The following is a 26,674-nucleotide window of genomic DNA, read 5'->3' as shown; positions in this document are numbered from 1 at the left end:
AGTATTTCCTCCTTTGCTCTTTTGGGACTTTGAGTATTTTTCCCACTGATATTTTTGTTGGTTCAGTAGCGTGATGATTACCTCACCTGTCTGCTTCTTGAGAGCAGACATGTATTATTACCTTTTATTTCTGAGAACTAGCAGTGTGCTCAGCACACTCTGCTTTTAACAAATGATTGCTGAAGTGACCTGAATTGAGCTAATGGAACTGCAGGAAAGTAACGTGTGCGCACCTTTGTGTGTTAAGCATGGGCTGGGCACTTCATCCCTTCAGGTGGTTCAGTCCTCACAATAACCGTGACACAGTGAGCCTTGGTGGTTTCTTTAGAGTTAGGGAAAATAAAACATGATGTGAAGGATCTCAGTAGTTTGACTAAGATCCTATGATCAGGTCACATGGTTTTAGGGAGTGGCGCTAAGGAATTTTACCCAAACCTCATTCCAGGTCGGTCCCAGGACACCACCATCCAGGATGCCACTGTAGACACCTGGAAGTGTTTTCAGCCTTTTACCTCTATGCTTAGATATGACCCAAAACAAGTTTTCTTAAAACATCGGTCACTACTCAATGGTTCTTCTCATAAAAAGTACAAAGGGAGGTTTCTGTTGTTGTCCTTGCTGTATACTTTCAGAACTTGTCATTAGCTGATGGCTCTACACCATTAGGTATGTCCGTCCTTGAATACACGTAACAGGAGTGCTTTAAGCCCAAATGGTGGCTTAAATACCACTTGGAAAGCCCGATGTTAATATGAAACAGAATTATGGATACTGTTTTGAAGAGAAGAAATGAAAAGGGTGAAAATTACTTACATTTTGAATTATTTATTTTTTCAAGATTAGTATCCTAGTTGTGAGATTTTTATTACATGTATTTCACAATGATTGAAAAAACAATGGCTTTTCTTATCCAACCTTCTCCTTTGTCCAAAGAACTATATATAGTCGTGGTTTTAATGGTGCTTCTCATTTTTAATTCTCTGTTGGCATTCCCACTGGATGCACATAAATGAGCACCATGTTTAAAAACCAAACAAAAGGGGATCCCTGGGTGGCCCAGCGGTTTGGTGCCTGCCTTTGGCCCAGGGCACGATCCTGGAGTCCCGGGATCGAGTCCCACGTCGGGCTCCCGGCATGGAGCCCGCTTCTCCCTTCTCCTGTGTCTCTGCCTCTCTCTCAATCTCTGTGTCTATCATGAATAAATAAATAAATAAATCTTTAAAAAAAACAAACAAACAAACAAACAAAAGCTGTGGGGCATCTGGTGGCACAGTCGGTTAAGCGTCTGACTTTCATTTCAGCTCGGGTTATCGTCTCAGGGTCCTGGGACCAAGCCCTACATCAAGCTCCATGCATAGTGTGGAGTCTGCTTGAGATTCTCTCTCTCCCTCCCCATCTGTCCCTCTTGCTCAAGCTGTCTCTCTCTCTTTCTCTCAAATAAATAAGATCTTAAAAAAAAAAAAATTTAAAACACCAGAAGCTGGAAGATCATATTTATCAGAGATGGCCCAGCAAGCTACTAATGTGGGGTTCAAAGACAAAGGGCCTAACAGTTACCTAGGAGACTTGTTAAAAACACAAGTTATTGGACATCTCCCCTAAAGAGTCCGTCTAGTATTTCTGGAGTGGAGCTCAGAAGTCTTGTTTTTAACAATCTCTTTATAGAGGGTTCTAATGGTGATTCTCAAACCACACTGAAGCCACAGCTCCAGGGTGATGGACCCATAATGCCAGAAAGCTAGACATCTCCAGAAGCTTCCTCTGTATGAAGCAAGACAGTAGTAGTGGTTAAGCCAGTGGGATTTGGAGAACAACAGAGCCAAGTTCAAATGGCTCCAGGAGCTTCCTGGCTGTATGACCACAGCCCAACCCCCCGTAAGCACCAGTTCCCTGCCTTCAAATGAAAATAAAACAGTAGATCCTGATGTGATTATAGAAAAATTTAAATGAATCAAGTGTGTTGCCTGGCAGTAAGCAACTGCCCAATGAATGTTAGTTTGAGTATTAACGAAGTTCATCAGTTCTAAAGTGCGCACCCTTCACACTTAAATTTCTACAGAGATTTACAATTGTCAGTAAGTTGTGTTAAAAAAAAACTGCCATGAAAAAAAATAAAAATAAAAAATAAAATAAAAAAACTTCCATGGACACTTTTTATTAAGAGAAAGAAAGCGCTGTTATCAAAGTATATTGGACATCGGAAGTAAAGTAGGTCTCCATTCTCACCATCATGTTCGATGAAGCTTTGGTTACTGAGTACTGGAAGTTACGGCAAGTTCTGAGTAGCAAAACAATTTTTACTGAAGAAACAACTAAAAAGTGACCATTCGTGCATCTTGACAATGATAAAGTTATCTATTCTGTATGGGATACATTAAGACCTGGAAGAGAAAGGACATATGTAGAAGAGACAGCCCTGCTTATTAAAAAGCCGTAGTCACATTGGTGGCGGAAAACACCCTGTACAGGCACCTGGGTGTACGGCCGGTTAGGTGTCCAGCTCTTGATTTCGGCTCACGTCGTGATCTCAGGGTCATGAGACTGAGCCCCGCATCCAGCTCTGCTCAGCGCAGAGTCAGCGTGAGATTCTCTCTCCCTCTGCCCCTCCCTCTCATGTTTGCACACATGTTCTCTCTTTCGCTCTCTTTCTCTCTCATATAAATAAATCTTTAAAAAATACCATAGCATAAAAACCAAACTACCCCAAAGCAGTGATTATATCAGACTTTATGCTGTCGATAAATACTTTTGAACGCACGAGTGCAAGAACAGAAGGCAGGGTGGGAGATCTCAGCTGACTTTCCCACTTGCAAGTAGCGAAACCTTGAGCACACTTAGCATTGCTTCTTGGGGACAATAATCTGCAAGTTGGAGATCTGTGAGAGAGGAGATGCAGATGTGCGCTGTACGGTCATCCCAGCATGGCCCAAGGATGCTGTAGTCTGTATTTCTTTCTCTGACCTCTTTATTGGTCCATTTGTTTTGTGGAACATATGTCCATTGTTTTGTGGAACATGGTGGTGGAGTCACCCCTCTTGTGTTGCCACGACACCAGTATGTCTAAAAGTCCTCTTAGAAGTCCAGTTTTATTTCCTTATTTCCCCTCACTGAGTCTGCAGTATTAGATTTTGCTGCTTACCAGGGCTTCCACCGCAGGCTTATGCATAATAAGCTCTATCTCTTATCCGTATCCGTCTAGCAAGTTGCCATGTTTTGCAAGTTTTTTCTTTAGAACTTCTTTTTCGGTCTCAATCTCCTTTACACAAACCTTTGCTTACTGAATGCCTGCCATTTGCCGAGAATTCTGTAGAAATAAAATGAACTAAAACCCCTGCCTTGGTAGGAGAGGTGGGCGGGGAGTTGGGGTGACTGGGTGATGGGCACTGAGGGGGGCACTTGGGGTGATGAGCACTGGGTGTTATACTATACGTTGGCAAATTGAACTCCAATAAAAAATAAATTTAAAAAACCCTGCTTTTTATCATATTATCAAGCAGGAGACAGTCATCTAAGGAAAAAAAATTCAACTGAAATTTTTGAAATGCTATAATAAAGGTGTGTGCAACTCACCTACAGAGTACAGAAGAGGGAGTGACTGACTCACCAATAATAATTGGTTGTGTTTTATAGTTATGCAATAATTAAATGATATTTAATTACTTAAATGGTAATTTGTATTAATAACAATGTTGTTGTTTGGACCACAGATTGGCCCTAAGAGATGTTTATACAAGCTCATTTTTCAGATGAGCAAATGGAAGAAGAAGCTAAGTGCCTTGCACAGCACCACATAGCTAACAGGTTTCAGAGATCTTGGTACTAGGCTCAGCGGGGAGATTGGAGAAAATCTATGCTGAAGGAGGTGCTGTTTGCTCTGGGTCTTGAACAATTTTTAACTCTCCATCTTTTGGTGATAGGAACTAGGTGCTTCAGACAAAATAATTGTGCAAAAGCTGAAAGACTTGGAAAAATGACTTTAGAAAAGGTGAATTTGTGAATGACGATCTGAGGTGGAAATAGAGGCAGAAAAAGTATCAGGGGAGCCCCTAAGTGAGAGAATGGTGAGTTCAGTTCAGGAAACTCAAGAGGCCAGTGGGGCTACAGAATGGGGTGGATAAGGGAAAAGGAGGAAGAGATGAGGTCAAAGATAGTATGTCAACCAGCGTATTTTGGAGTCTGGTCGGCCTTTGGGATGCTTTGTACTATCTTTGTTGTCACCAAACTAAGTGATATGTGATATCACATCTTGGTGAGATGGGACATCAGTGAAGTTTTGATCGGTGATGTGGCGAGTTATGGTTATGGGAAGACAAGGGGAGACACAGAGTGATAGCTGCAAGGGTATTAAGATCCCCCAGACAAGGGGGGATGGTGGCTTTGTCAGGGAAGCAGAGGTGCTTCTCAGAGCACTCTGGTCAGATTGTGGATCTATTTTGAAGAGAGTCAAGACGATTTGCTGATGGGTTGATGTGGGCTGTGGAAGATTATGGAATTACAGGGGGAGACTGCAAAGGTTTTGGACTGAAAACTGTAAGGATGGTGTCTCCTTAACTGAGATGAGGAAGACTTCAGGAGGAAGTGGTTTGATACGATTTCAATTGTGGCAACAAAACTGGATGTGTTGGGAAGGATCATCAATGAAGTCAGAGAGGAGTTTGGCATCTTATTTGTGTCCAAACTGGTGCTGACTGTCCCCCCAGAGACTATGGCAGTGGAGACTGACAGGAGGGGACTCGACTGGAGACCCTATGGAAGTAGTTTTGGGAACGGGTTGGATGTAGCAGAGGGAGGCAGGATCTAAAGTGGGAAACCCCAGGGTTCCCTGGCTGATGACCATGAGGGCCACTACTCAGGCCTGCCTCAGGGGCCCTGAATATTTCCAGTTGTGCAAATACCAGGAACGTGGAACCTTTTCCATTGGAACCACTTATGTTCACCCTCATTCATGTCTTTCTTATCAAGATTAACTTCGGAATCAGCTTTTCCAGCTCTTTTCACTTCCTTGTCATCTTGGAAAGTGAACAAACCAGGCTCTCAAATTCAAGATGTTCAATATTTTTAGTTTTTGTAAAAAAATCTCAAATTATGATGTCTGAGTACTTGCAATAAATAGTCTTTTATTGAGAGTGGCGTTTTCCCCAGTTTTATTGAGATGTAACTACAGACAGCATTTTATTAATTTAAGATATGTAAGATATGATTTGATATATATATTTATTGCAAAATTGACTACGACACTAAGTTTAGCTAATAACCATCATCTCACACAGTTACAAAACCTTTTCTTTGGGTGAGAAATTTTAAGATCTACTGCCTTAGCAACTTCCAAACACACAGTATAGTATCATTAGCTATAATCATTATATATCCAGAACTTATTAATCATAACCTGGAAGTCTGTACCTTTTGACAATATTCACCTATTTTCCCCATCCCCCCCCCTCCTCCGTCTACACCCTGTCTGTTCTCTGTGTATATGAGTTCTGGGGTTTTCTTTAGATTCCACATATAAGTGAGATCATACAGTGATCCAGTATTTGTCTTTCTCTGACTTGTCTCACCTAGCATAATGCCCTCGGGGTCCATCCATGTTCTCCCAAAACACAGATTTCCCTTCGTTTTTATGGTTGAATAATAATCTGTTGTATCCTTTCAGTTTGTTCATTTCTCTATCCTTATTTTCTTTATCCATTTAATCACCAAAGGACGTTTAGATTGTTTTCATGGCTTAGCCAGTGTAAATAACTCTGCAGTAATCTTGGGAGTACAGATACTGTTTGGGGATACCAATTCCCTTTCCTTTGGATGCATACCCGCAAGTGGAATTGCTGGGTTTGTACAGTTGTTTTATTTTGATTTCGGACAGGATACTCCACACTGTTCTCCCCCAGTGGCTGCACCACTTTATATTGCCATAGACAGTGTGCAGGATCCCCTTTTCTCTACATCCTCACCTCATCCTCTAGTCTTTTTGTTGGCAGCCATTCTAACCGGTGTGAGGGGTATCTCGTTTGGGTTTTATCTTTGCATTTGATGTGTATAGTGACGTTGAGTACCTTTTCATGCACCTGTTGGCCATTTGTGTGTCTTCTTTACGAAAAACAATGTCTATTCAATATAGATGCCAAAAATCTCAGCAGGATATTAGCAAACAAAATCTAACAATATCCTTAAAAATCATATACCATGATCAAATGGGACTTATTCCTGGGATGCAAGGGTGTTTTAATATTCACAAAACAATCAGTGTGATAGGTCATACGGCTAAGATACCTATTTTTAATCATATTGAGGGTTTTTTTGTTAGTTTTTTGTTTTGTTTTGTTTGCTATTGAGTTGTATGTGTCCTTTATATACTCTGGATAGAAACCCCTTATGATGGGTTATGATTTGCAAATATTTCCTTCCATTCTGTAGGTTGCCTTTTGCCTTTCATTTTTATTTTGATAGTTTCCTTTGCTGTACAGAAGCTCTTTAGTTCGATATAGTCTAGACTTATGCATTTTTGCCTCTGTGGCCTTTGCTTTTGGTGTCAAATCCAAAAAATATCATTGCTAGGACTGATGTCAGGAGCTCAGCTCCTATATTTTCTTCTTGGGAATCTATGGTTTTAGGTCTTAGGCTCGTCTTTAATCCATTTTGAATTGATTTTTGTGTATAGTCTAATATAGAGGTTTGGTTTCATTCTTTTGTATGTGGCTGTCCAGTTGACAATACCATTTATTGAAGAGACATCCATCCTTCCCTGTTGTATATTCTTGGCTCCTTTGTTATAGATTAATTGGACATATGTATATAGGTTTATTTCTGGGTTCTTCTGCTACATTAGTATATGTGTCTGTCTTTATGCCATCACTATACTGCTTTGATTACTATAACTTTGTAATATTGTTTGAATTCATGGAGTATGATACCTCCAGTTTTGTCCTTATTTTCAAGATTGCTTTGGCTATTTGGGGTCTTTTGGGGTTCCACACAAATTTTACGATGTTTTGTTCTATTTCTGTGAAAAAAGACATTGGAATTTTGGTAGGAATTGAGTTGAATCTGTAGAATGCTTTGGGTAGTAAGGACACTTTAACAATAGTTTTAAGAAAAAAGGACATTTTAGCAATATTAATTCTTCCAACTTATGAGCATGGAATATATTTCCATTTATTTGAGTTCTAAATATCATAAAACCAAACTCGTCTCCTTGTCTTCAATCCCATTTCCCCAATTACTGCACTTGTGTCTTCCCTACTCCTGGCACTTTTGTATTTTATTATTTCCTTAATCAGAAAATTTGAGTAGTTGCAAGCTCTCCCCAAGATTAAAATAACCTTAACTTGCATTAAAGACCTTATATTTGGGCCTGAGCCAAAGTCACAAATTTATTGCTTAATACCCATCAAAAAGAATTTTCTAGTTAACTGGACCCACTGCTCTCTCCACCAACACTGCCCAATACCGATTCTCTGCCTGCACCAAAATTCAATCTCCAGATTAATCTTCCTAAAAATCAACTCCAATCAAGCCATTTTCCTACTCTGAAACACATTTTTACACTTTACTGCCTGGTGATATAATTACAGACTCTTCCCTTGGCAGCTCCATCCTGCTAACTCAGTAGTTCTGACTCATTTTTCTCATTCCCCACAGTTCACAGAGCAGTGCACTCCCATCCGTAATGTCTCACATTGCCTGCAGTGGTCTCCAAGGAACAAAGTAGTACACTCGGGAGGACATAACCAGTGTCTGATTGAAACACTTGTAACACGTATATAACCAGCACCTCCATGGTGCTTACTATGTACAGGTACTTTTGTGCTCATTTCAGGAGTATGAACTCGTTGAATTCCTATGCAGTAGGAACTCATTCCAATTGCAGAGGAAGAAACTGAGGCACAGAAGGGTAAGCCATTCTTCTAGGGGCACGTGGTTAATCAACAGCAGATAGTCCATCTCAGCCCAGGTCTGTGGTCTATGCTCTTAATTCCATTGACATGATGGCTCTCTTCTTGGATTCCTGCCACCTACTACCTACCATCCCTTTCCCCAATATTGAAGGCTGAGAATTACTGAGCTCTCTGTCATTTTCATCAAAGTTTAAAAAAAAAAAAAAAAACACTCTGTTTTGAAAGTGGCTTGAATCAATCTGACCTCCAGTGACTGACTTCTTTGATCTGGACCACCTTTCTCAGTTGCCACTTGTGTTTTATTTACCATATACTATCTTTGTTGTCACCAAACTAGGTGATATGTGATATCACATCTTTCTAACTGGATTGAGAAACTTTCAAAACCAAACTCATAATGGAAGTTGCGAATTGCTCTTTGAATTTCGCAATTTTATTAACACTACCTTTAATCTAAGCTCAAAGTAACTTCGGTGTCCTCCCCTCTCCCTCTTGCTGAATCTATGTCCACATACGATCCACTTCTGAGTTTTGATTCTTCATGCATCTCTGATGACACTCTTAGTCTTCTTCACCTTTTCTATCTATACAGTGGGAGATGCTGCTGCTACTAACTGGCCCATGGTAAGCAAGCGATACGTTGTTAGTAGTTATTACTGCTTGATGTTCTCACCAGCCTTTCCCCAACTATCAAGAGGTCTTGTATCTCATTTTCCAAACTCAAGTCTTTGACTCCATCTATTCATCTTAAATCCCGTTGCCAATGTAATTTATCCAAGGTACAGCCCCTGTCCTGCTCCTGTCTACCACACTTCCCTCCCCACCGTTGTGTGCTGAAATAAGAATTCACTGCTCAAAAAATCAACTCATCACTTTGACTTTTCCTTCTGACCTCATCTCCTATTATTCCACTGTGTATATTGTACCTTCTGAGCATATTAGATCAAAGGCTCCTCTCCTAAAAAGTTCTGTTTTTATATTTCACTCATGCCATTTATTTCACTAGTAGTGCTGTCCTCTACTCTTTCACCTTTACATCTTGATACGTTCACAGTGTGTTATTTCTTATTGGGCTAGCTTGCTTTTTTTTAGACACAATAATTTGTTTAAATCTCTCAATTGGTCCTCTATTTAGCTACTTATCTTCTTTACTGGATTTGAAAATTCCTGAAGCCAGGAAATGGGCCTTACTCAGCTCAGTAATCCTGCAACATCAGCCGATATCTTACATGTAGTAGATCTTAAATGAATATACGTTGCACTGAAGCAACTGGTGACCTCCCCCTAATTATGTATAGAAAATATGAGTCATTGTAATAACACAGTCTAATCCATCACTTTTCAAATGACATAGACCAGAGGCTAGGATAAGTTAAGGAAAAGCCTTTTAAGTTCTGGGGCACAGGAAGGACATATTGAAATGGATTAAGTAGCCCCTTGTATCATCTTTAGAATTCCTCAAATCCTAACTTGGTATCTATCCGTATTTCTTACACAATTTGTGTAAGATGAACATCTATGAACCACCGAAATACGTCCCTCTGACTTTCCTCCCACCGCACCCTCTCCCATTGAGAACACCACCCTAGGGACAACTGTGCCTGGAGACTGAGTAGAGCTGAGACTGTAGGCAGTGAACAAATTGGCCCTCGCCGGCTGGATGGGAAGACTGCAAAGCCTGGAAAGCAGGCAAGACCTGAAGAAAACAGCTCTGCCATTTTTATTCACCTACAGCCTCCAAGGCAGTCTTTGTCTTAGGAGAAGCTAGAAAAACACAAGTGATGAGCAAACATTGAACTGACAGAGACACAGCAGTAACAACACCACTGTTGGTTCCCATGGAGCATTGCAGAATCAGATTTGCTTGGGTTCAATGTTTTTGGGTTTTTGTTTTTTTTTTTTTGCCCCCTCATTTCTTATTACATTCTGAGTTTTCTTTTTCCAGTGTTTCTCTTGACTTTCTCCTTGCTGGGTAGCCTCCTTTCAACACTGTTTCCAGCATCAAGGCTGTTAAATATACGCTGTTAAACATTCTTAACCTGATGTAATTAAGGGAAGGAAGTCAGTCTGAATCAATGACAAGCTGGAGAAATAAGCAATTTTTAAGGAAATGAAGTTTTATTACTCTTAGGGATATACTGAAACTATTGAAAGCAGTAACGGAGCTACGGCACTTAGAGAATGGATGACTGCCTTAACTCCTACATAAGCACATATTATAAATTTACTGTTTGAAATAAAATATGTGTTTTCCTTTTTTTTCTCTCTCTCTCTCTAAAGACCTCTCCTCCTTAAATAGACTAGCATTTATTTCTTTACAAATTGCTTAGCACACATTTTTTTTATTTGCACATTGCAGATATTGAGATATGAATGCAAATCTCAGTTGTTTAAAACTTGGTGCTAATGAGGTCAAGACCACACACTAAATCTCTCTATCTGCCAATGATCTCTATTGCGTGGCCTTAAGTATGAGAACAACAAGCTCTGGTCATAAGCGTTAGGGGAGAGGATGTGGATGAGTCCGTCCAACATGCCTCTACAGATTGGAAAATGGCTCTGTTTTCATCAGCTCTGCACGCGTGGTTAGTAGCTTCATCTTTCTTAATGAGTATTAGCTATCTTGGATTTTTAAAGATAATTTTAGCACCATCATTGTTTACTTCAATAATGTATTTATTTGATATCTCATCTGCTGTGTGGTAGTGTGACTTAAAATTAGATGAGCATTTTCTGCCTTTAGTGACATTTCCTGCATGTATATTTATATCCTGCTTGTTAAGGCTAATACTATGTGAGCTCATAGAATTGCATCTGAACTCCGAGGGGAAGAAAATAATGATCCATTTCATGAGATGAGTGATTTTTTTACAAACTTCTCATTTCAACTGAAAGAGTGTTCCCCCCTTGATTAAAATGTATTTCCCAATTAAATTAAAATGCAAATATAGACTGTCTGTGTTTATGGTTTTAAATAGAATTATTTAAAGAAGGTTTTAAATCAACCTGCTGTTAATATTTCATGCGGGAACTGTTGGTTTTATTGTTGGGCCAATATTGCCATGTTCCATTTTCAAGATTGCTTAAAGCACTGTGAAAGCTTAATCATATTGCCCAGGTTTTATCAGCTTTTGGCCACTTTTCTCTAGAATGTTAAAAATGGACTTCTTTCCTATATACTTTGTAAGTTATGCCAGTGATGTTGGAGAAATATCAAGTCTAAAACTTAAGAACCTCTTGAAGCGGAGTCGTGAACAATTTACTGTTTGTTTTTAAAGAAATAGTTTATTACACAGAATTAGATCAACTCAAATTTAAGAGCATCATATTTTATAATTTATTATGAAATTAAAGATCTGGAAATGTACTTTAAGAAACCATTTGGCTCAGCCTTTCAATTTATATTATAAATATAAATTATCTGTATTAGAAATTCCATCTAAAGATAGGGATTTAAAAAAAATAAAGATAGGGATTTAATTATGATCCTGGTAGGATTCGTTTCAGCTTTTTTTTTTTTAAGATGTTCTATCATTTGTCAAACATATTAATTAAAATAGTTTTTAAACAATATTTTATAACTTGACCTTTTTTCTTTTTTCTCACTCTTAGTGATCTCAGTGAAAACCAAATTCAGGCAATTCCAAGGAAGGCTTTCCGTGGGGCAGTTGACATTAAAAATTTGTAAGTATTTTTTTTTCTAATCTATACTATTGTTTTCAAGTTATCTATTTTCAAAGTTAAATTTATATTGAATAATGTGTCAGAATAAAAAGTGAAAGGCCTATTTATCTTTAGGCTTGCTTAGGAGAGCTTGTAACATAAGTTTTAAATTGTTTTCACAAGGTATCTGGAGATATTCTCATGTAAAAGATGTCTTGAATCTGAAGTTGTTACCAAATTCATTCTTCAAACTTTGTTTTTAATCTTGTGAAATCTCAAGAAATGATTTGATTAAAAGGTATTCACATTGTATTTTTTTATTGTTCCTGTCAGCATATGTCAGTAAACTCCTTTTTCTGTTGTTATCGGTGTTTATTGAAAATGCAGAATATAAACTATTTTTTTTTTCTGGAAAGAGTAGATAACATTTTCTTGTTAGAGATGCCTGGAGCCTGGAGCTATAGCTTTTTTTTTTTTTTTTTAAATCACGTTTAGATCACTGTTTTCATTACATGCCAAAAGTATGAGAATGAGAAAATTATGTCTTTCCCTTTGTGTGAATATTTTTCTTACGTATTTTCCCCTCATATCTTTATGAAAGAATATGTGTATAGCCCTCTCTAGAAGGAAAAAAAAAGCACCAAGTAAAAGGAAACTGTGCTTCTAAATTTTCCCTTTATAAATCTAGTGTCTTGTGTAGAAGTGGTTTTTTTGCAAGTGCCTGTAGCTTTGAGGATACATATCAGATTTAAGATTTCAGTGACAATCCTAATTTTGTCAATGTATATCTTTATAAATTCTAAAATACAGCATAAGCCTTTGAAAATGTTTGTTTTTGATTGACTGCAAATGCTAGGACATAAAGTATTGTGCTCAGCTTTGACATTAGTTTGGAATGTGGGGTGGGGGGTGCGGAAAGCCCTGTGTGCTGAGATTAACTATCAGGAATTCAATATTTCTTAGCTAGTGATAAACAGTGCAGGCACTTTTCAAGAATTAACTTATATTCAGCATTCTCCATGGTGGGATACAACACTATTTTTCCAGTAGGGAAAGGGAGACAGATGTTTCCTGTCATCAAAGAGGTTGACTGTTCATAGAGTTACAAGTTTTGGTCTCTGCATCTTCTCCTCAGTGTAAGTGATTTTTGTGTTAAATGTACACTTTCTGAATGTACAGGCAAAGAAAGAGAAACATAGACATCTAGATATAAGTGTGTTAAAATTCTGGCCCTAGGTTTTCATGAATATTTACATGTGAAGAGGATTTTATTTGCTTTCTTTTTATCTTCTCTTGCTACAGCTTGAGGAAGTCTTCAGGTAGATTTTGAGACATAAGGTGTTCAAAACTACTTTGGATACTATGTCTGGTTAGAACCATATAAAGATCCTAATACAGCCCCAACTTAAGTCGCCTGTATGTTACCTAAAATGATAGTCTTGGCTACAGTTGACCACCCTCTGGGAATGCCATTTGCAATCTTACAATAGTATTTTCTCTAAATCCTTAAAACAGGTGGCTTTTAATCTTCTTAGTAAAGATATTCAGGGAATCCACATCTATAAGTAACCCATCTTCCATATTTAGGGATACATTTGGGAATGAGATACCAGTCGTGATGGGATTCCTCTTTATGTCCTCTTCATTTATCCTTAAAGATTGTAATTTTAGAAATTTAGAGATGAAAAGAAAATTGAGATGCTAGCCATTTTGTAATGAAAAAGGCAATATTGATTTCACAGTTTGAAAATCTTTTTTCCCCCACATGCATAATTTTCCCTCCTAATTTAAAGTCAGTTAATATGTATACGGTGAGATGAGTTTAGGACTGGAGTCTTGGAATCTTGCTACTTACTGGATTTGTAGACATGACAAGTCCATAAACTCCATTGAGTCTTAGTTTTGCTTCTGTAAAATGAATATGATAATTGCTTGGGTTTGACGTGGTTCTTCGGGAAAGAAGATAAATGAAAGGCCTTTTGGTAAATGCTATGAAACGGAGTGTATTATTTCATTCTCTACGTATGCACTAATCAACTGCTAGAAGCTAACTCTTGAAAAAGGTGTTGTAAAAAGATCAGAAAGTATAACATAAAGTAATTCACAATATTGGTCATGGGTAGGATAGATCCATGTGTGTAGGGATGCCCCGTGGCTCAGCGGCTGAGCGTCTGCCTTCAGCCCCGGGATCTGGGATCGAGTCCCAAATCGGGCTCCCTGCATGGAGCCTGCTTCTCCCTCTGCCTGTGTCTCTGTCTCTCTCTCTCTCTCAAATAAATAAATAATTTTTTTTAAATGATAGATCTGAGTGTACTATGGGTCAGTTAGACATGGGGCTAATAAAAAGGAAAAGCAAATATAGCAGAAAGCACTAAATATACACCAGACTCTGATTTATAAACAAGATATTATGTGCTCTCGGTGCACAGGAAAGAAAGAGATAAAAAATACTGCCTGAGGTCCTCAGGGGGGAATCTGTAGGAAAGAATTCCTGAAAGAGGATCTAAAGGAATCTTCAAGGATGTTGGTTATGTTTTTGCTGAGTCGCAACGGACAAGGGTAGACTGAGGAAGTTAGAATCTATCAAAGAAGCCGGGCAAAGTGAGAATTAATTCCTACTCTTCTCACTGCCTTCCATGTGACAGTGTCAAAGACCGTTAGAGCAATATTGAAATACCACAGTGTGTTTAGATGTTTTGTTTGTTTGTTTGTTAATTAGGCTCATAGCTACAGTTTTACAGAATTTTACAGCTAAAAGGCATGTTTCTGTAATTAAAACATAGCTCAAAAGACATTGTTAAAAAATAGTTTCTTGGGGCTTTGTATGAAGATCAGTTTTATCACTAAAGGTCAAGGAAGATGCCTGGTAAAATATGTTAAAACTGAGGGTAAATTCTAATTCGTATTGTTATTAAAGGTAAACATCAGTCACCAAGTAATAACTCGGTAAGAGCCCATAAATATTAATATTAACATTATTACTATTCAGCGTGGGAAGGAGAGGTGCAGTACTTTGTCCTATTTATCGTTCCGCTGCATGCATTTACAATGTGGATAATCCTGCATGGTGGATGGCTACTGTTCCAACTCATTCAGAGAATAAAAGAAGAAAAAAAAAAAAAGCTAGACAGAAGAAATATGTTCTTTAGCCGCATTACGGCGATATGACGATATTTTGTATAGAGCTGTCTAAATGCCCCGTCTGATGCACTGTAACAGGTTTATTGGATTTACCACATTCAGGCCTCATTCAGAGCAAATTCCAGTTATCAGAAGATTTCCACTGGAAGCACTTACCCTAATCTTGTGGATTGGGTAAATATGCTCAAGGCAGCATCTTGACAATATGAAACTGATGCTGTGAAAATTTTGCAAATTAGCAGATCCTATTCCTCTTCCACCAGGCAAACCACACGGAAACTATTCTAGGCAGATGGACATTTATCTTGCTCTTAAACATCTCCGGGGAGGAATTCCCATAACTTTTTTTGCTCATTGCTATTAATTTCTTAACTGGATAAAACCCTATCTTATTTTGTTATCTGATTTTCTCCAGCTGCAACTTAAACCATGTTCTTTTTCCTGACATTTTAGATGGTGAGATTGGTATTAAAATACCAACTAAATTATAATGTTTGTAATAGTCCCTGGCAGCACTTTTCCATAGTATTTACATCTGTTTTTAAATTCCCCAATCAAGTATGAATTAAAGTTTTGATACCATATTATTACCAACTGATACTTCACCAAAGTGACAATATTTATATGATTTTTCCTTATAAACTTTCTATATGTATTTTGTTTATTGAAACACTGATGCAGGAAAGCCTTGTTACCTCCTGATTAGATTTCGAAGGAAGACACGTTATATTATTTAAGCTATTTTGTTTATAAATATCTTTGAGGTATTTTCATCAAATGGATCAATTTAGGAGAATATTTAAATTAAGCCTTGCTTTATTGTCGAGACCCGTGAGCTCACTCTCTAAGCATACACCTTAGGGTATAAAAACTTTCCAAGTCTCATGTTTTTTGTTTTTTGTTTTTTAATGATAAAACATTCCTAGTTAGAGTTATCCCAAGATTTAAGCAAGAAACTGTACGGATATATGAACCTAAAAATTAAATTGATTGCTAGTTGCTATTCATATTACAGATACAGACTTTAACATGTTTTTAGTTTCATTAGTCAGCACGACACAAACACTTAACAGCAGTTAAATTCCAACATGCATTATTTTGGGTATACTTGTAAAGTAAATCACACCTGCTTTTTTCTTCTTTCATTTTGCAGTACATCCTCAAAATGTACTCTGTGTTCCAGTCAAACTGTAATGTTTATTGCTTTAATAAATAAATACATGTCTTTCTATTTGCTTGCATTATCCCACTTCCCTTAACCCTGTATCTGTTGAGTCATATCCACCTTTTCAAGGAAAACTGCCTCTTACTAAAAAAACAGGTTAGGGAAAATATTTATATTTTCCTTTTTTTGAAAAAAATTATTAAAATTAAATTTAGTTAACATATAGTGTATTCTTAGTTTTAGGGGTAGAATTCAGTGATTCGTCAGTTGCATATTAACAGCCAGTGCTCATTGCATGAAATACTCTCCTTAACACCCATCACCCAGTTACCCCGTCCCCCACCCCAGCCCCTCCAACAGTCCTCAGTTTGTTTCCTGTAGTTAAGAGTCTCTTGGAGTTTGCCTCCCTCTCTGATTTCATCTTATTTTATTTTTCCTTTTTTAACACATTAATTTTTTTTAATATTTTTTAAATTTATTTATGATAGAGAGAGGCAGAGACACAGGCAGAGGGAGAAGCAGGCTCCATGCAGGGAGCCCGACAAAGGACTCGATCCCGGGACTCCAGGATCGCGCCCTGGGCCAAAGGCAGGCACCAAACTGCTAAGCCACCCAGGGATCCCCTTAACACATTAATTTTTATAGGCAAGGGTCAGGTTACAAGATGACTTTGTTTTCTTGGGGCAAATCATTGCAATATTTGGGAAACAAATACAAATGGCCATGACTTTTTAGGAAACAAATCACTCAGTTTGGGTGGCAATGATTATTGGCAATAAGATTTGGCAAATGGGAAAGACAGAGTTAATAATCTATATGTTGTCATGTACCTATTTATATTATTTAGAAATTTCATTTTTTTTCTGGAACTCTTTCATCTTCAATTTATTTTATTTTATTTTTTTTAATAAATTTTTATTTATTTATGATAGTCACACAGAGAGAGAGAGAGAGAGAGAGAGGCAGAGACTCAGGCAGAGGGAGAAGCAGGCTCCCTGCAGGGAGCCCGACATGGGACTCGATCCCAGGTCTCCAGGATCGTGCCCTGGGCCAAAGGCAGGCGCCAAACCGCTGCGCCACCCAGGGATCCTTTCAATTTATTTTATTGATGGATTCATTAAAACCCATGGATGGAATATCTGCCATTCTAGAGTAGGGACACAGAATTTTTATTTTTTACATTTCTCTAGTTTTAAATACCTCTCCACTGGATACTTCATAACAATAAGGGGACCAGTGTTGCTCACATATTATAGAATCCATCTGTAACAATTAGAAGAGTGTATTATGTATTTTTTAAATATAAGTATATATTTATATATTTTTCCATGCAAATGCAAGACTTATTTTAGCTCCATCTTATAAGTTGTCCTATTTGCAACATATCTGGTATAAGCAGCTGGTTTTCAGGTTATTGAATATCAGCTCATAATATTTCTTACCATACTTACATACTTGGTATATTATCATAAAAATAAAATTCACCGACATCAAATTTAAATTGTATCTTACTTAAATTGTATTTTAGTTTCCCCAGCTCCTTTTTTGGCGTGTTTTCAGTAAACCTGAGGCTGAAGAGACTTGATGGGGCGGGGGGGGGGGAGTTGGTTTGTCACTCAGGGGGTCAGCTCTCTCCTGTGTGTTAGAGTAAATGCCAGAGGTCCTCAGTGGGATGTAGAACCTCCTGGACAATCCTCTTCATCGAGGTAGATAGTAAGTGAACTGAAGTTTCATTTCAGTGGACGGAGCTCCTCTTCACGCCCAGAATGTTGTCTGTGGACCGTAGGGCTAAGGAACCAACGGAGCTCTGGGCTCTCCGCAGAGGCCGGCGGCACCTCGGGAACTGTCCGTGGTCCTGTAACCTTCTGGTTTGTGCTCCCTGTATGACAGGCCAGCAGAATTGTCATAATCCCCAACAACTCTGATCAAGGTTGCTGCCAACGACCTCTCCAGCTGTTCATTTTGCTCTGTTGACGGGGTGCCTTGGCATTTTTCTTCAATGATGTCATTCTCTTACGTGAAAATGAATCGCTTTGACGCATCTTCATAAACTCTATCCAAAACACAAGACTCTGCAGTCAGATGCTCTAACTGAGCTCTAAACACAAGACTATCTGATTGAGTGATTGGGAATCCAGTTCCAATATGGATAAAATAAGAATCGGTGTGATCTTTCCATGGCCGCCATGTTGTCCTTGAGATAGAACAAATCTTTAGTTTTCTTGCTTCCCCTCCCTAGTCCGGGACAGACACACTTCACTCCCTCTGAACTATTACTGTGCTCTGCTAATTGGATTTTGATCTCCAGTCTATATTCTCATTAGATAATTTTAACATTGCAGACAGATTTGTTTTTATAAAGCATTGTTTTTGTTTGTTTGTTTGTTTTGTTTTGTTTTTTTATCCCCAGCTCTCCTGGGTTTGGGATCATTCAGCTTTTTAAAAACAACAACAACACTGTCTTGGCACTATGGCAAAGCCTTGGGGATAGCGCAGAATAGTGTCATGGTTTTATAGGTTCTGAAAAATATAGACTCTTTCCTGAGAAAACAGTGGCTTTTATTGGATAGCAAACTCTTTAGATTTTCTGACTAGTCCTAACTTTCTGACAGCCACTCAGGCTCCCAGCCCCCTCTCCCAGTGAGTCTGCACACAAGCTCTTTGCTCAAGCCATAAATAATGACCTCTCCCTTGCAGATATTCACTATGAACATTGTAGAACCTCTGCTCACAACGTTCTTGATTGGGTCTTTTTCCTCCATAGGGAATACCCACTTTTATTTTCTGTCTTTTTGGGTACTACCTGTTTTTTTAAGGTTCAGGTTTTTTTTTTCTTCCTCACACAAGACTACTTCAGCCTAGAATAATCGGTTACTTCCCTGACATTCAATAGCACTCTTTATGTGCTGACTTCTTTGAAATTTGGCCATCAGAGATTTTTTTTATTAAAGATTTTATTTATTTGTTCATGAGAGACACAGAGAGAGAGAGAGAGAGAGGCAGAGACACAGGCAGAGGGAGAAGTAGGCTCCCTGCAGGGAGCCCGATGTGGGACTCAATCTGGGACTTCAGGAACATGCCCTGGGCCAAAGGCAGGCACCAAACCGCTGAGCCACCCAGGGATCCCCCACCAGAGATTTAGCTGAAACTTTCATTTGCAGAATGAACAGCCCCTAAATTCCCAAACTATGGAGTGGAGGCTTCAGTAACACACAAATTTAAATTTGAATCAAGATTTCACTACATATATATTACCTACTTTGAATAAGTTATTAAACTTCGGTGAGCTGCAGAGTCTCCTCTGTAAAATCAGAATGATGATAACATTTACCTTTTCAAGTTATTGTGAGAAATAATGAGATAGCACATCTACGGACCCTGTCATTTGCTATGCATTCAATATATGTAAGCAATTGTTATTGTCAGCTTCATTTTCTACCACCTTTGATTAGTTTATAAGAGCTACTAGAACGTGAAGGGCTACTTAGTTGTTCCTCCATTTTCTGATAAGCTCTCTTAGAGCTTGCCTTTTGCAAGTGGATATGACTTTATACTATAGATACTATAGATACCATACTATATTATACTTTTATAGTATAGATTATTCCAATAAAAACTGTGAGATTCTTTATTCCTATGCAAAAAAAAAAAACAACCTACAAGTTTGCTTGAAAGATTGCAAAAGAACTAAATTCTAAAGAAATCATTTTTCATTCATCAGGATAGTCGTTACTTTGGTTATTTTATTCACTAATATCTGAGTTAGCACTGATGTGCTTTTATGCTGAGATTACATGACATGGTTGCTGAAACTTTGGCCTAGAATGTTCATTATATAGGTCAATTTATATTATTCTTATGTTCTCTATACATTATAATTTAAATCTTGTACTGCTTCTTAGAGTCATTATAGGCATAATATTTTCATATTTAGGCACTCCTATTGACACAATTTTATACACACGAGGGAAGAAATAGAACAGAGCATTCCTATATCCTTAACAACGTTTTTTTTTTTTTTTCTTTCCCATTTGATTTACATGGTTTATCAGGCTTCTTTCCAAGTGGCAAAATGTTGTTACTCCCTCCTATTGGTCCTAATCACTTTGATATATTATTTTAAGTCAACTAAACTTTTGGAGTTTGCCATTTACAGTAATATGAATATGAACTAAACTTCTATTTCTAGTACCTAAAACTCCCTGGAGAGCCAGAGCATTGTTATAATACTTTTGTTGAAATACTCAGAGACTCTCTCTGGCTTTACAGTCATTTTTAAGATTTTATTTATTTGCTTGTTTGAGAGGGAGAGAGAGAGAGAGAGCACAAGTGGGAAGAGAGGTAGAGAAGAAGGAAGAGGAAGAAGAGGAGAATCTGAGCTCAGACCCCAATGCTGGGTCGATCTCATGACCCTGAGAGTATGACCTGAACCTAAACCAAGAGTCGGACACTTAACTGACTGAGCCACCCAGGTCCACCTGCCTTTAAATTTATTAAAGACTTTCTATGTGCAGTATTGTTTCAAAATTAAGTAAATTTTATGGTGTTCTAATTCTTACAAAAAGAAAATCAGTAATTAAAATCTTATTACTTGGATGCTGCAGTGAAACATGAGTTTTCTATGGGTAAGGACAAAACTAAAATTAATACAGGGAGATGAGTTTTACATATGTAATTCAAACACAGTATGTATCCAAGTTTTAATAACCCAAAACAGGAAATCCCTGAAAAAAATGTAAAAAGTAACAAAATGCACTATCTCTGGTTATATTTCAAGATGCCACGTAAGCAAATGTTCAACCTTCTGTCATTTAATATGCCTGTTTCTAAAATTCATAGTTAGCAGCATTATATATTTTTTTCATACCTAGAATTAATCAGAATCTGAAACTAGGCTATGTCGTGTTTTGTGGTAAGAACATCAGATCAGCTTTAGGAACTTCATGAGTGCGAGGCACAGGGTAACACCTCTTGATAAAGAGATGCTGTGTTGTCAAAGACGACATTCACCAGTACTAGGAAAAATTAAGCAAGCAGCCTGGTGTTATTCTAGAATAGAAGAGAAGTAGTGACCAATGCAAGAGAAGCATAGAGTGTTAATGCCGAAGACAGTTTGAAGGTTCCTGTTCTTTTCAGCATCGTCATTTTCATGAAATTGAAGATAAAGCCCTTGCTTCAGAACGCACACTTACAAACTAGGACATGAGGGGTCAGATAGAGATGGAATTTGAAATTCGAACAGAAACAGGAGATTTGAGGGAGGAAATCGGGAGAGAAGCCACACACGTCTGTGCTAGGATAGATCCGCTGAAGGTCCGAAAGAAATCACGAATAATACTATCTATGCCATTCTTTCTCTCCAGAAAATACGAAAAGTGCTAGCCTGCTTTCCCGTGGGATGTGACCCCGGTGCCAGGACAGGATCCTGAAGCTGTCCCCAATGTATCTAAACGTCCTTATTATCCAAAGATCAACAAATTGATCCTATATTTGGCTGAATAATTGTAATACTGCTTTTTGGAGAAGTGAAAAAAAAAAAAACAACTCTCCTCTTACTAATGCCTTAATTCAGAATAATTTCATTGCACGATTGGAAATCACATCGAAACAAAATCGGCCTGTCACTAAATGCATGGCTGAGAACAGATCCCTTCCTTTTACAGAAAGCAGAAGTGCCGGGCTTTGAAAGGTGGTAGAGAAGAAAGTGAACTGGAGGATCCCTGAAAGAAAGCGTGCTCTTGCATGGCTTTGACACTCGTTATCTCGAACCATATACAAACCAGTGGAAGTTTGTGCAGAGAGGTTTTCTCAGGAGCAGTCAAAGCCGGCGCAAGTTTGCGTCGACATTCCTTTCGATAGAACGAAATCTAGCAGTCCATGAAAAAATCATTCGTGTTGATTGGCCTTTCATACGAATAACGTTTTCATGCGGTACCTTCGTGCTCAGAAGGTGCATGGCCTGAGACATGACGGCATTCAGAAAACTTCCAAGGACAACTTTGGTCCCACGAGAGCCGAATATTCTTAATACTTTGGGATGAAGAAGGACTTAGGTTTCTGCTAAGAATCAGAAGCGTGTCACCATGAGCCATGTTGCACAGGGGTGAAAGCAACAAAGTTTTCAGCAGCGTCTCAACTTCTGGTGGTATAGGGGAAATAATCTGCTTTTCAGTCCCTGTAGAACAAGATTTGCTTGAGTGCTTTCTGGCATGCAAGGGCTTCCCCTTTGTGTATAGTATGCATGATTTAAAAGAAGCAGTGTCAGCACTGATTTATACATTGACAGCTAAGGATAATAAGATATGGGCAAACATACAGCTCACCCTTTTACAGATTAACCTGGAGACTGCATTAGGCAAATTTGATAGCATTAAAAGATTTTGCCAATTTGTCTGGAAACAATTTCTCTTTTGTAGTGTGTCAAGGGTAACACTTCATGCCATTGTACTAATTTAAATGGCTTTGATAAATCGTTCAAGAGGTTAGAGAATAGCGGTGTAGATATATATTTAGCACTTTAAAATAAAAAGGCTGTTAACTTAATTGTTAAATGAATTTAATCTGTAAAAATCAAAAGTGCTCAAGAATGAAAGTGTTTTCTTGGAACTGCAGCAGCCATATTACATCATGAAATTTTAAAAGTCTTCTTAGAAAATAAAATTATCCTTCTGCATTACTTCCTAATAAGTAGAAATGCTTTCAGCTATTACAGGAGCATGGAAGGTACCTATTATTTGGGGAAAGCCTTAGTTTATAAAAGCAATAAAACGGTATCTTCTCCAGAGTTGGCCTTTTTTTTTTTTATGTTGCGTGTCCTAGATTGTACCATTTGCATGATCAAGGTAGTCTCGTGTCCCCCGGAGACCTTCTTAAAAATGAGATGTATATTTCATGAGACATTCTCTATGTACATAATTTCTAAAGTAAGGAATTTGAAAAGGCCCCTCTGAAAGTCACTGGATTAAATCATTGCACCTTTATTCAGTAGCCCTGTGAGAGAAACAGCTATTGTACGAGAATGTTTAAACAATTCTTTAAGAACCCACCTCAAATATGAATCAGCCCTTCTGCTGAGTCCCGCACTTGAAAGGAGGACGAGATCCATTTGTATTATGATCATAGTCTTAGCCCGGCACATCTGCATTCCCTCCCAGTGCGCGGAGAACTGACAACTCACCTGACCATTTCATCAAACGTTTTGTTTCTGTCTCAAGTGAAGCATTAAAATACTGTTTCTTTACTGGAATAATAATATCGCTAAGCATCGAGCTGCTAGATTTAAACAACCACCGTTTATTTGTTAAAAAGAAATTTAAAAGGACATAAAGATAGGGCAGGTAGGGCTTAGTACTTAGCTGTTCATTTCAAATAAATGCCTTAGCTTGGATGAAGGAGATTTTAATTCCCAAAGCGCAAGTGGCAGGAGAAAGCTGACTTAACCAAGTTTGGAGTGACTTTGTTTTTTTCATCTTTGAATGATAAACAAATGAGTGCTCAAACTACAAGAAAGGTTCGTGTGTTTGCCTTCTGTATTATTTAGAAGGAACTGATAAGGCTTTAAACTTTTTACCGTAGATGCGTGTGGTGTTTTAATGATGTTGCTGCAGTATTGTGTCCTTAGTGTTGTCAGCTAAAATCAGCATCTTTGAGAAAAGAAAAAAAAAAAATTGTTAATTTCTTAACACTTTATAAACTTATTTTCCGGAAATTTGCGGAGCTCCTCAAACTGAAGTGTATGCCATATTTACAGTGCAGATAATTTGCACATAATGACAAACGGTGCGAGTCACGGAAATGGTGAAGCTTAATGTAGACAACGGCTCGCTTTCTAAAGTGCGTTCCTGGTTGGGAATAGCAGGGACATATGTGGGGCCTCATTTCTCTTGCGATTGGGAGTTCTCGAAGGAAAACTGCTTTTAAAAGAAGAAAACCTAAAAGTAGCGTCGCTCTTTCTTGCCAAGGATAGTGAAATTAACATGCAGCTGGGCTTCTCTGATAAATGGATCCTGTTAGGTCACTGAGGGGGTGCATGTGACATTAAGTGATTTACAGTCCTTTACCTTAATGAAATTGTTTCAGCAAGATGACGCTGAAAGCTCTTAATGGATAGCTTTTCTTGATGTAATGAAATTGCATTCCTATGGCATTTAATATAAGGTGCAGTTATTATTTACTGGAGCTTTCCAAGGGCTGCTCTGTGCACAGACAGTTCAGAACAAAAAGAGATTTCAGTAGCGGCATCGGGACCAGAATGGCTTGTGACATTCTTAAGCAGATGAGTGCGTTTGTGGAGAGCATTTCAGTTAGCACAGCCGGGCTTCCTAGACCCTTCAGGAGACTCCCTTCACCCAACCCCGCTAGTCTTCGGCCTTTTACGTATATTCTTCTAATCTATTTACAGGCAACTGGATTACAACCAGATCAGCTGTATTGAAGATGGGGCATTTAGAGCTCTGCGGGACCTGGAAGTGCTGTAAGTACTGCTTGTCTCTCCTACTCTTCCGAATGAGAGCTTTGTGTCTGGGGAGTGCTAATGTGGGAGCTTCGCAGCCAGCTCCAAACCTTGTGTCAAAATGGTCTCTGATTAAAAGTACTTAAATGACTCCTGGGGAAGACACAGAAGAGTTGAAATGTGTGTGCACACCACCGTCCGTCTCCTGCCTGTATGGGTCGGTAAAAATGTCTATACAAGGAGGACATCCAGATGCTCGCAATACTGTCCTTTAAGTGTTTCTCCTTAGAACAAAATATTCGCAGTTGCAGGTTTTGTGAGAATTCCTGGAATTGCCAAATATTAAGGTAAAATCAGTCAGGAAAGTGACAACAGAAATTAAACCTCTTAGTCGCTGGTAAGTTGCAAGATTTTGTAGTTGCCATGCAATGGAAAGATGCCTTCTCATTTCAAGATGTCATTTTTAACCAGATAACATCATTTTTTGAAAGGTGATTTTGAGATCTCTCTAATTTTAGTAAGCTGCCCATCGGGTCCATTTTAAAGTCTTCACTACTGACTTAGTAAAGCACAGCACGGAGATCTGAATTATGATTGGCATCCCCTCCCTTTCCTTGCTGGGTAGACATGGCTGACAAAATGGGTTAGAGGCAACCAAGTAATCTCTATAGACCTTTGACTTGCTAAAATGATTTTAATGAAATCATTGCGCTGAAAAAATAATCTTAAAGTAGAGTTACTAAAGTGGTTGAAGTCGCCAGTACATTTCTAGAACTTTTTTTTTTCCCAGAGATTCACAAGTCTAGCTTTTAAAATAGATTTGCAGATTTCTCCCCCAAATAAAATATTTTTTCTCTGCTACAATTCATCCCTGACTAAATTTATTCAGAAATCCAAAATGGAATTAAACAGGAAGAGGTTTTGAATTTTTAAACCATGTGGTAAAAGTTATCTAAGAATCATGAAATCCTCTTGAAAAAAAAAAAAAAAAGATCCCATTACTTTATAAATTGAGGAACAGAATGTAATTCTGAAAAAAAAAGTTTGATGTTTCAACAAAATGGCTTATTTTAGCAACATTTTCTGTATGATTTTGATTTTAATTGCAAGTAAATGCATAGAATTTCCAGCTGCATCATGTGTAAAGTTACTGCTTGTGTTTAAGGACTTAACACAAGTATTAGTTGATTGAGATAAACTGTTATAAGAATATATACTGTCCCCATAGAAGTCACCTTTATTTCTGTTGATAACCGTCTTTTTCTGTAGGAAAAACAAAATGCTTGTCATAGTTATAAAGCCACTTTTTATTTATGTTCCAGACCCATTAATAAACAAAGCTCACTGCCGCTGTTTCCGAGTCAGAATAATGAGGATACAACTATGACTTCATGATAGTAGTCTGATGTCAAAACCATGGTCAATCTCATAAACTTGGTATATGAAGAGATTGCCATAAGGTCTTATTTCATTGAATGTTGCTGATCAAGCAAAAAATGTGTTACTAAGTCAATGCTTCTAACTGACACCAAAAATTTTATGAAAAATTTGATGACTATTTTGGATGGATTAAAATCCCTTAAAGTATTTTGTTATTAATTAAAAGAGCTTATTTATTAGATATAAAATAATTCACATACCCAATATGTTAAGTATATACTGAGCACATGTACGTGTGTGTAAATATATATATAATAGACAGAAAAAAAAAGATACACGTACATAATACCTGCTCTGTGCCAAGCGCTGTGCTGGGCATTGAGAACACTTTACCCGCAAACGCAATAACTATTCATTTGATTCATTTGCTTATTTGTTATAAAGTAATATCACTGTTTTTAGAAGAGTAAGTTCATTAAAATGCAGTCACCTCATCCATTGTTTGTCATGTTGGCAAAATATTTAAAAGGTGACTTTAGCAAGACCTGCTAACTTGAAACACCCCAAAGAGTGAAAGATGTCATCTGCGTCATGGAGTTAAAATCAAAATTCAGTGTTGGGAATTCCTTTGAGGACCTTTACATCTAGGTTTCGAAGAGATATATGATGGTGAGAGTTTGCTAAAAAAGAAATAATTAAAATTAGTATGTGATACAAGAAAATGTGAATATTTTGAAATGACTTAAAAAGTTTGTATTAAAATCTGATAAAGTCAAGCAGACATTCTTTTAATACGTGTTAATGTTGAAAATCCTCGTAGTTCATTCAGCCTTTAGAGAAATTAATTGAAGAAAAATTTAAGACTAATTGGATAAAGAACTCAAAAGATTGGAATTTTACTGTCAAGTAAATCAGAAGTTCTTCAATTGTAAACATTCAGTTGGGGGGCTTTTTTTATAGAAGGTTCTAGAAAGA

The 26,674-nt window shown here is 37.8% G+C and overlaps 1 protein-coding gene across 7 annotated transcripts in view; it reads left to right on the top strand.

Moving 5' to 3' along the window:
• SLIT2 (slit guidance ligand 2) overlaps window positions 1–26,674 on the top strand; it is a 349,622-nt gene that overhangs the window by 198,680 nt on the left and 124,268 nt on the right. For all 7 annotated transcript variants that reach the window (XM_038533594.1, XM_038533592.1, XM_038533593.1 and 4 more), the window contains 2 exons: window positions 11,511–11,582; window positions 24,269–24,340. In XM_038533594.1, the coding sequence (XP_038389522.1) occupies window positions 11,511–11,582; window positions 24,269–24,340 (144 nt within the window). The remainder of the gene's footprint in view (window positions 1–11,510; window positions 11,583–24,268; window positions 24,341–26,674) is intronic.

The sequence above is a fragment of the Canis lupus genome, chromosome 3 (genome assembly GCF_011100685.1).
Source record: "Canis lupus familiaris isolate Mischka breed German Shepherd chromosome 3, alternate assembly UU_Cfam_GSD_1.0, whole genome shotgun sequence".
NCBI classification, from domain to species: Eukaryota; Metazoa; Chordata; class Mammalia; order Carnivora; family Canidae; genus Canis; species Canis lupus.
Note: the sequence above shows the minus strand (reverse complement) of the source record. Positions and strands in the feature narration are given on the sequence as shown.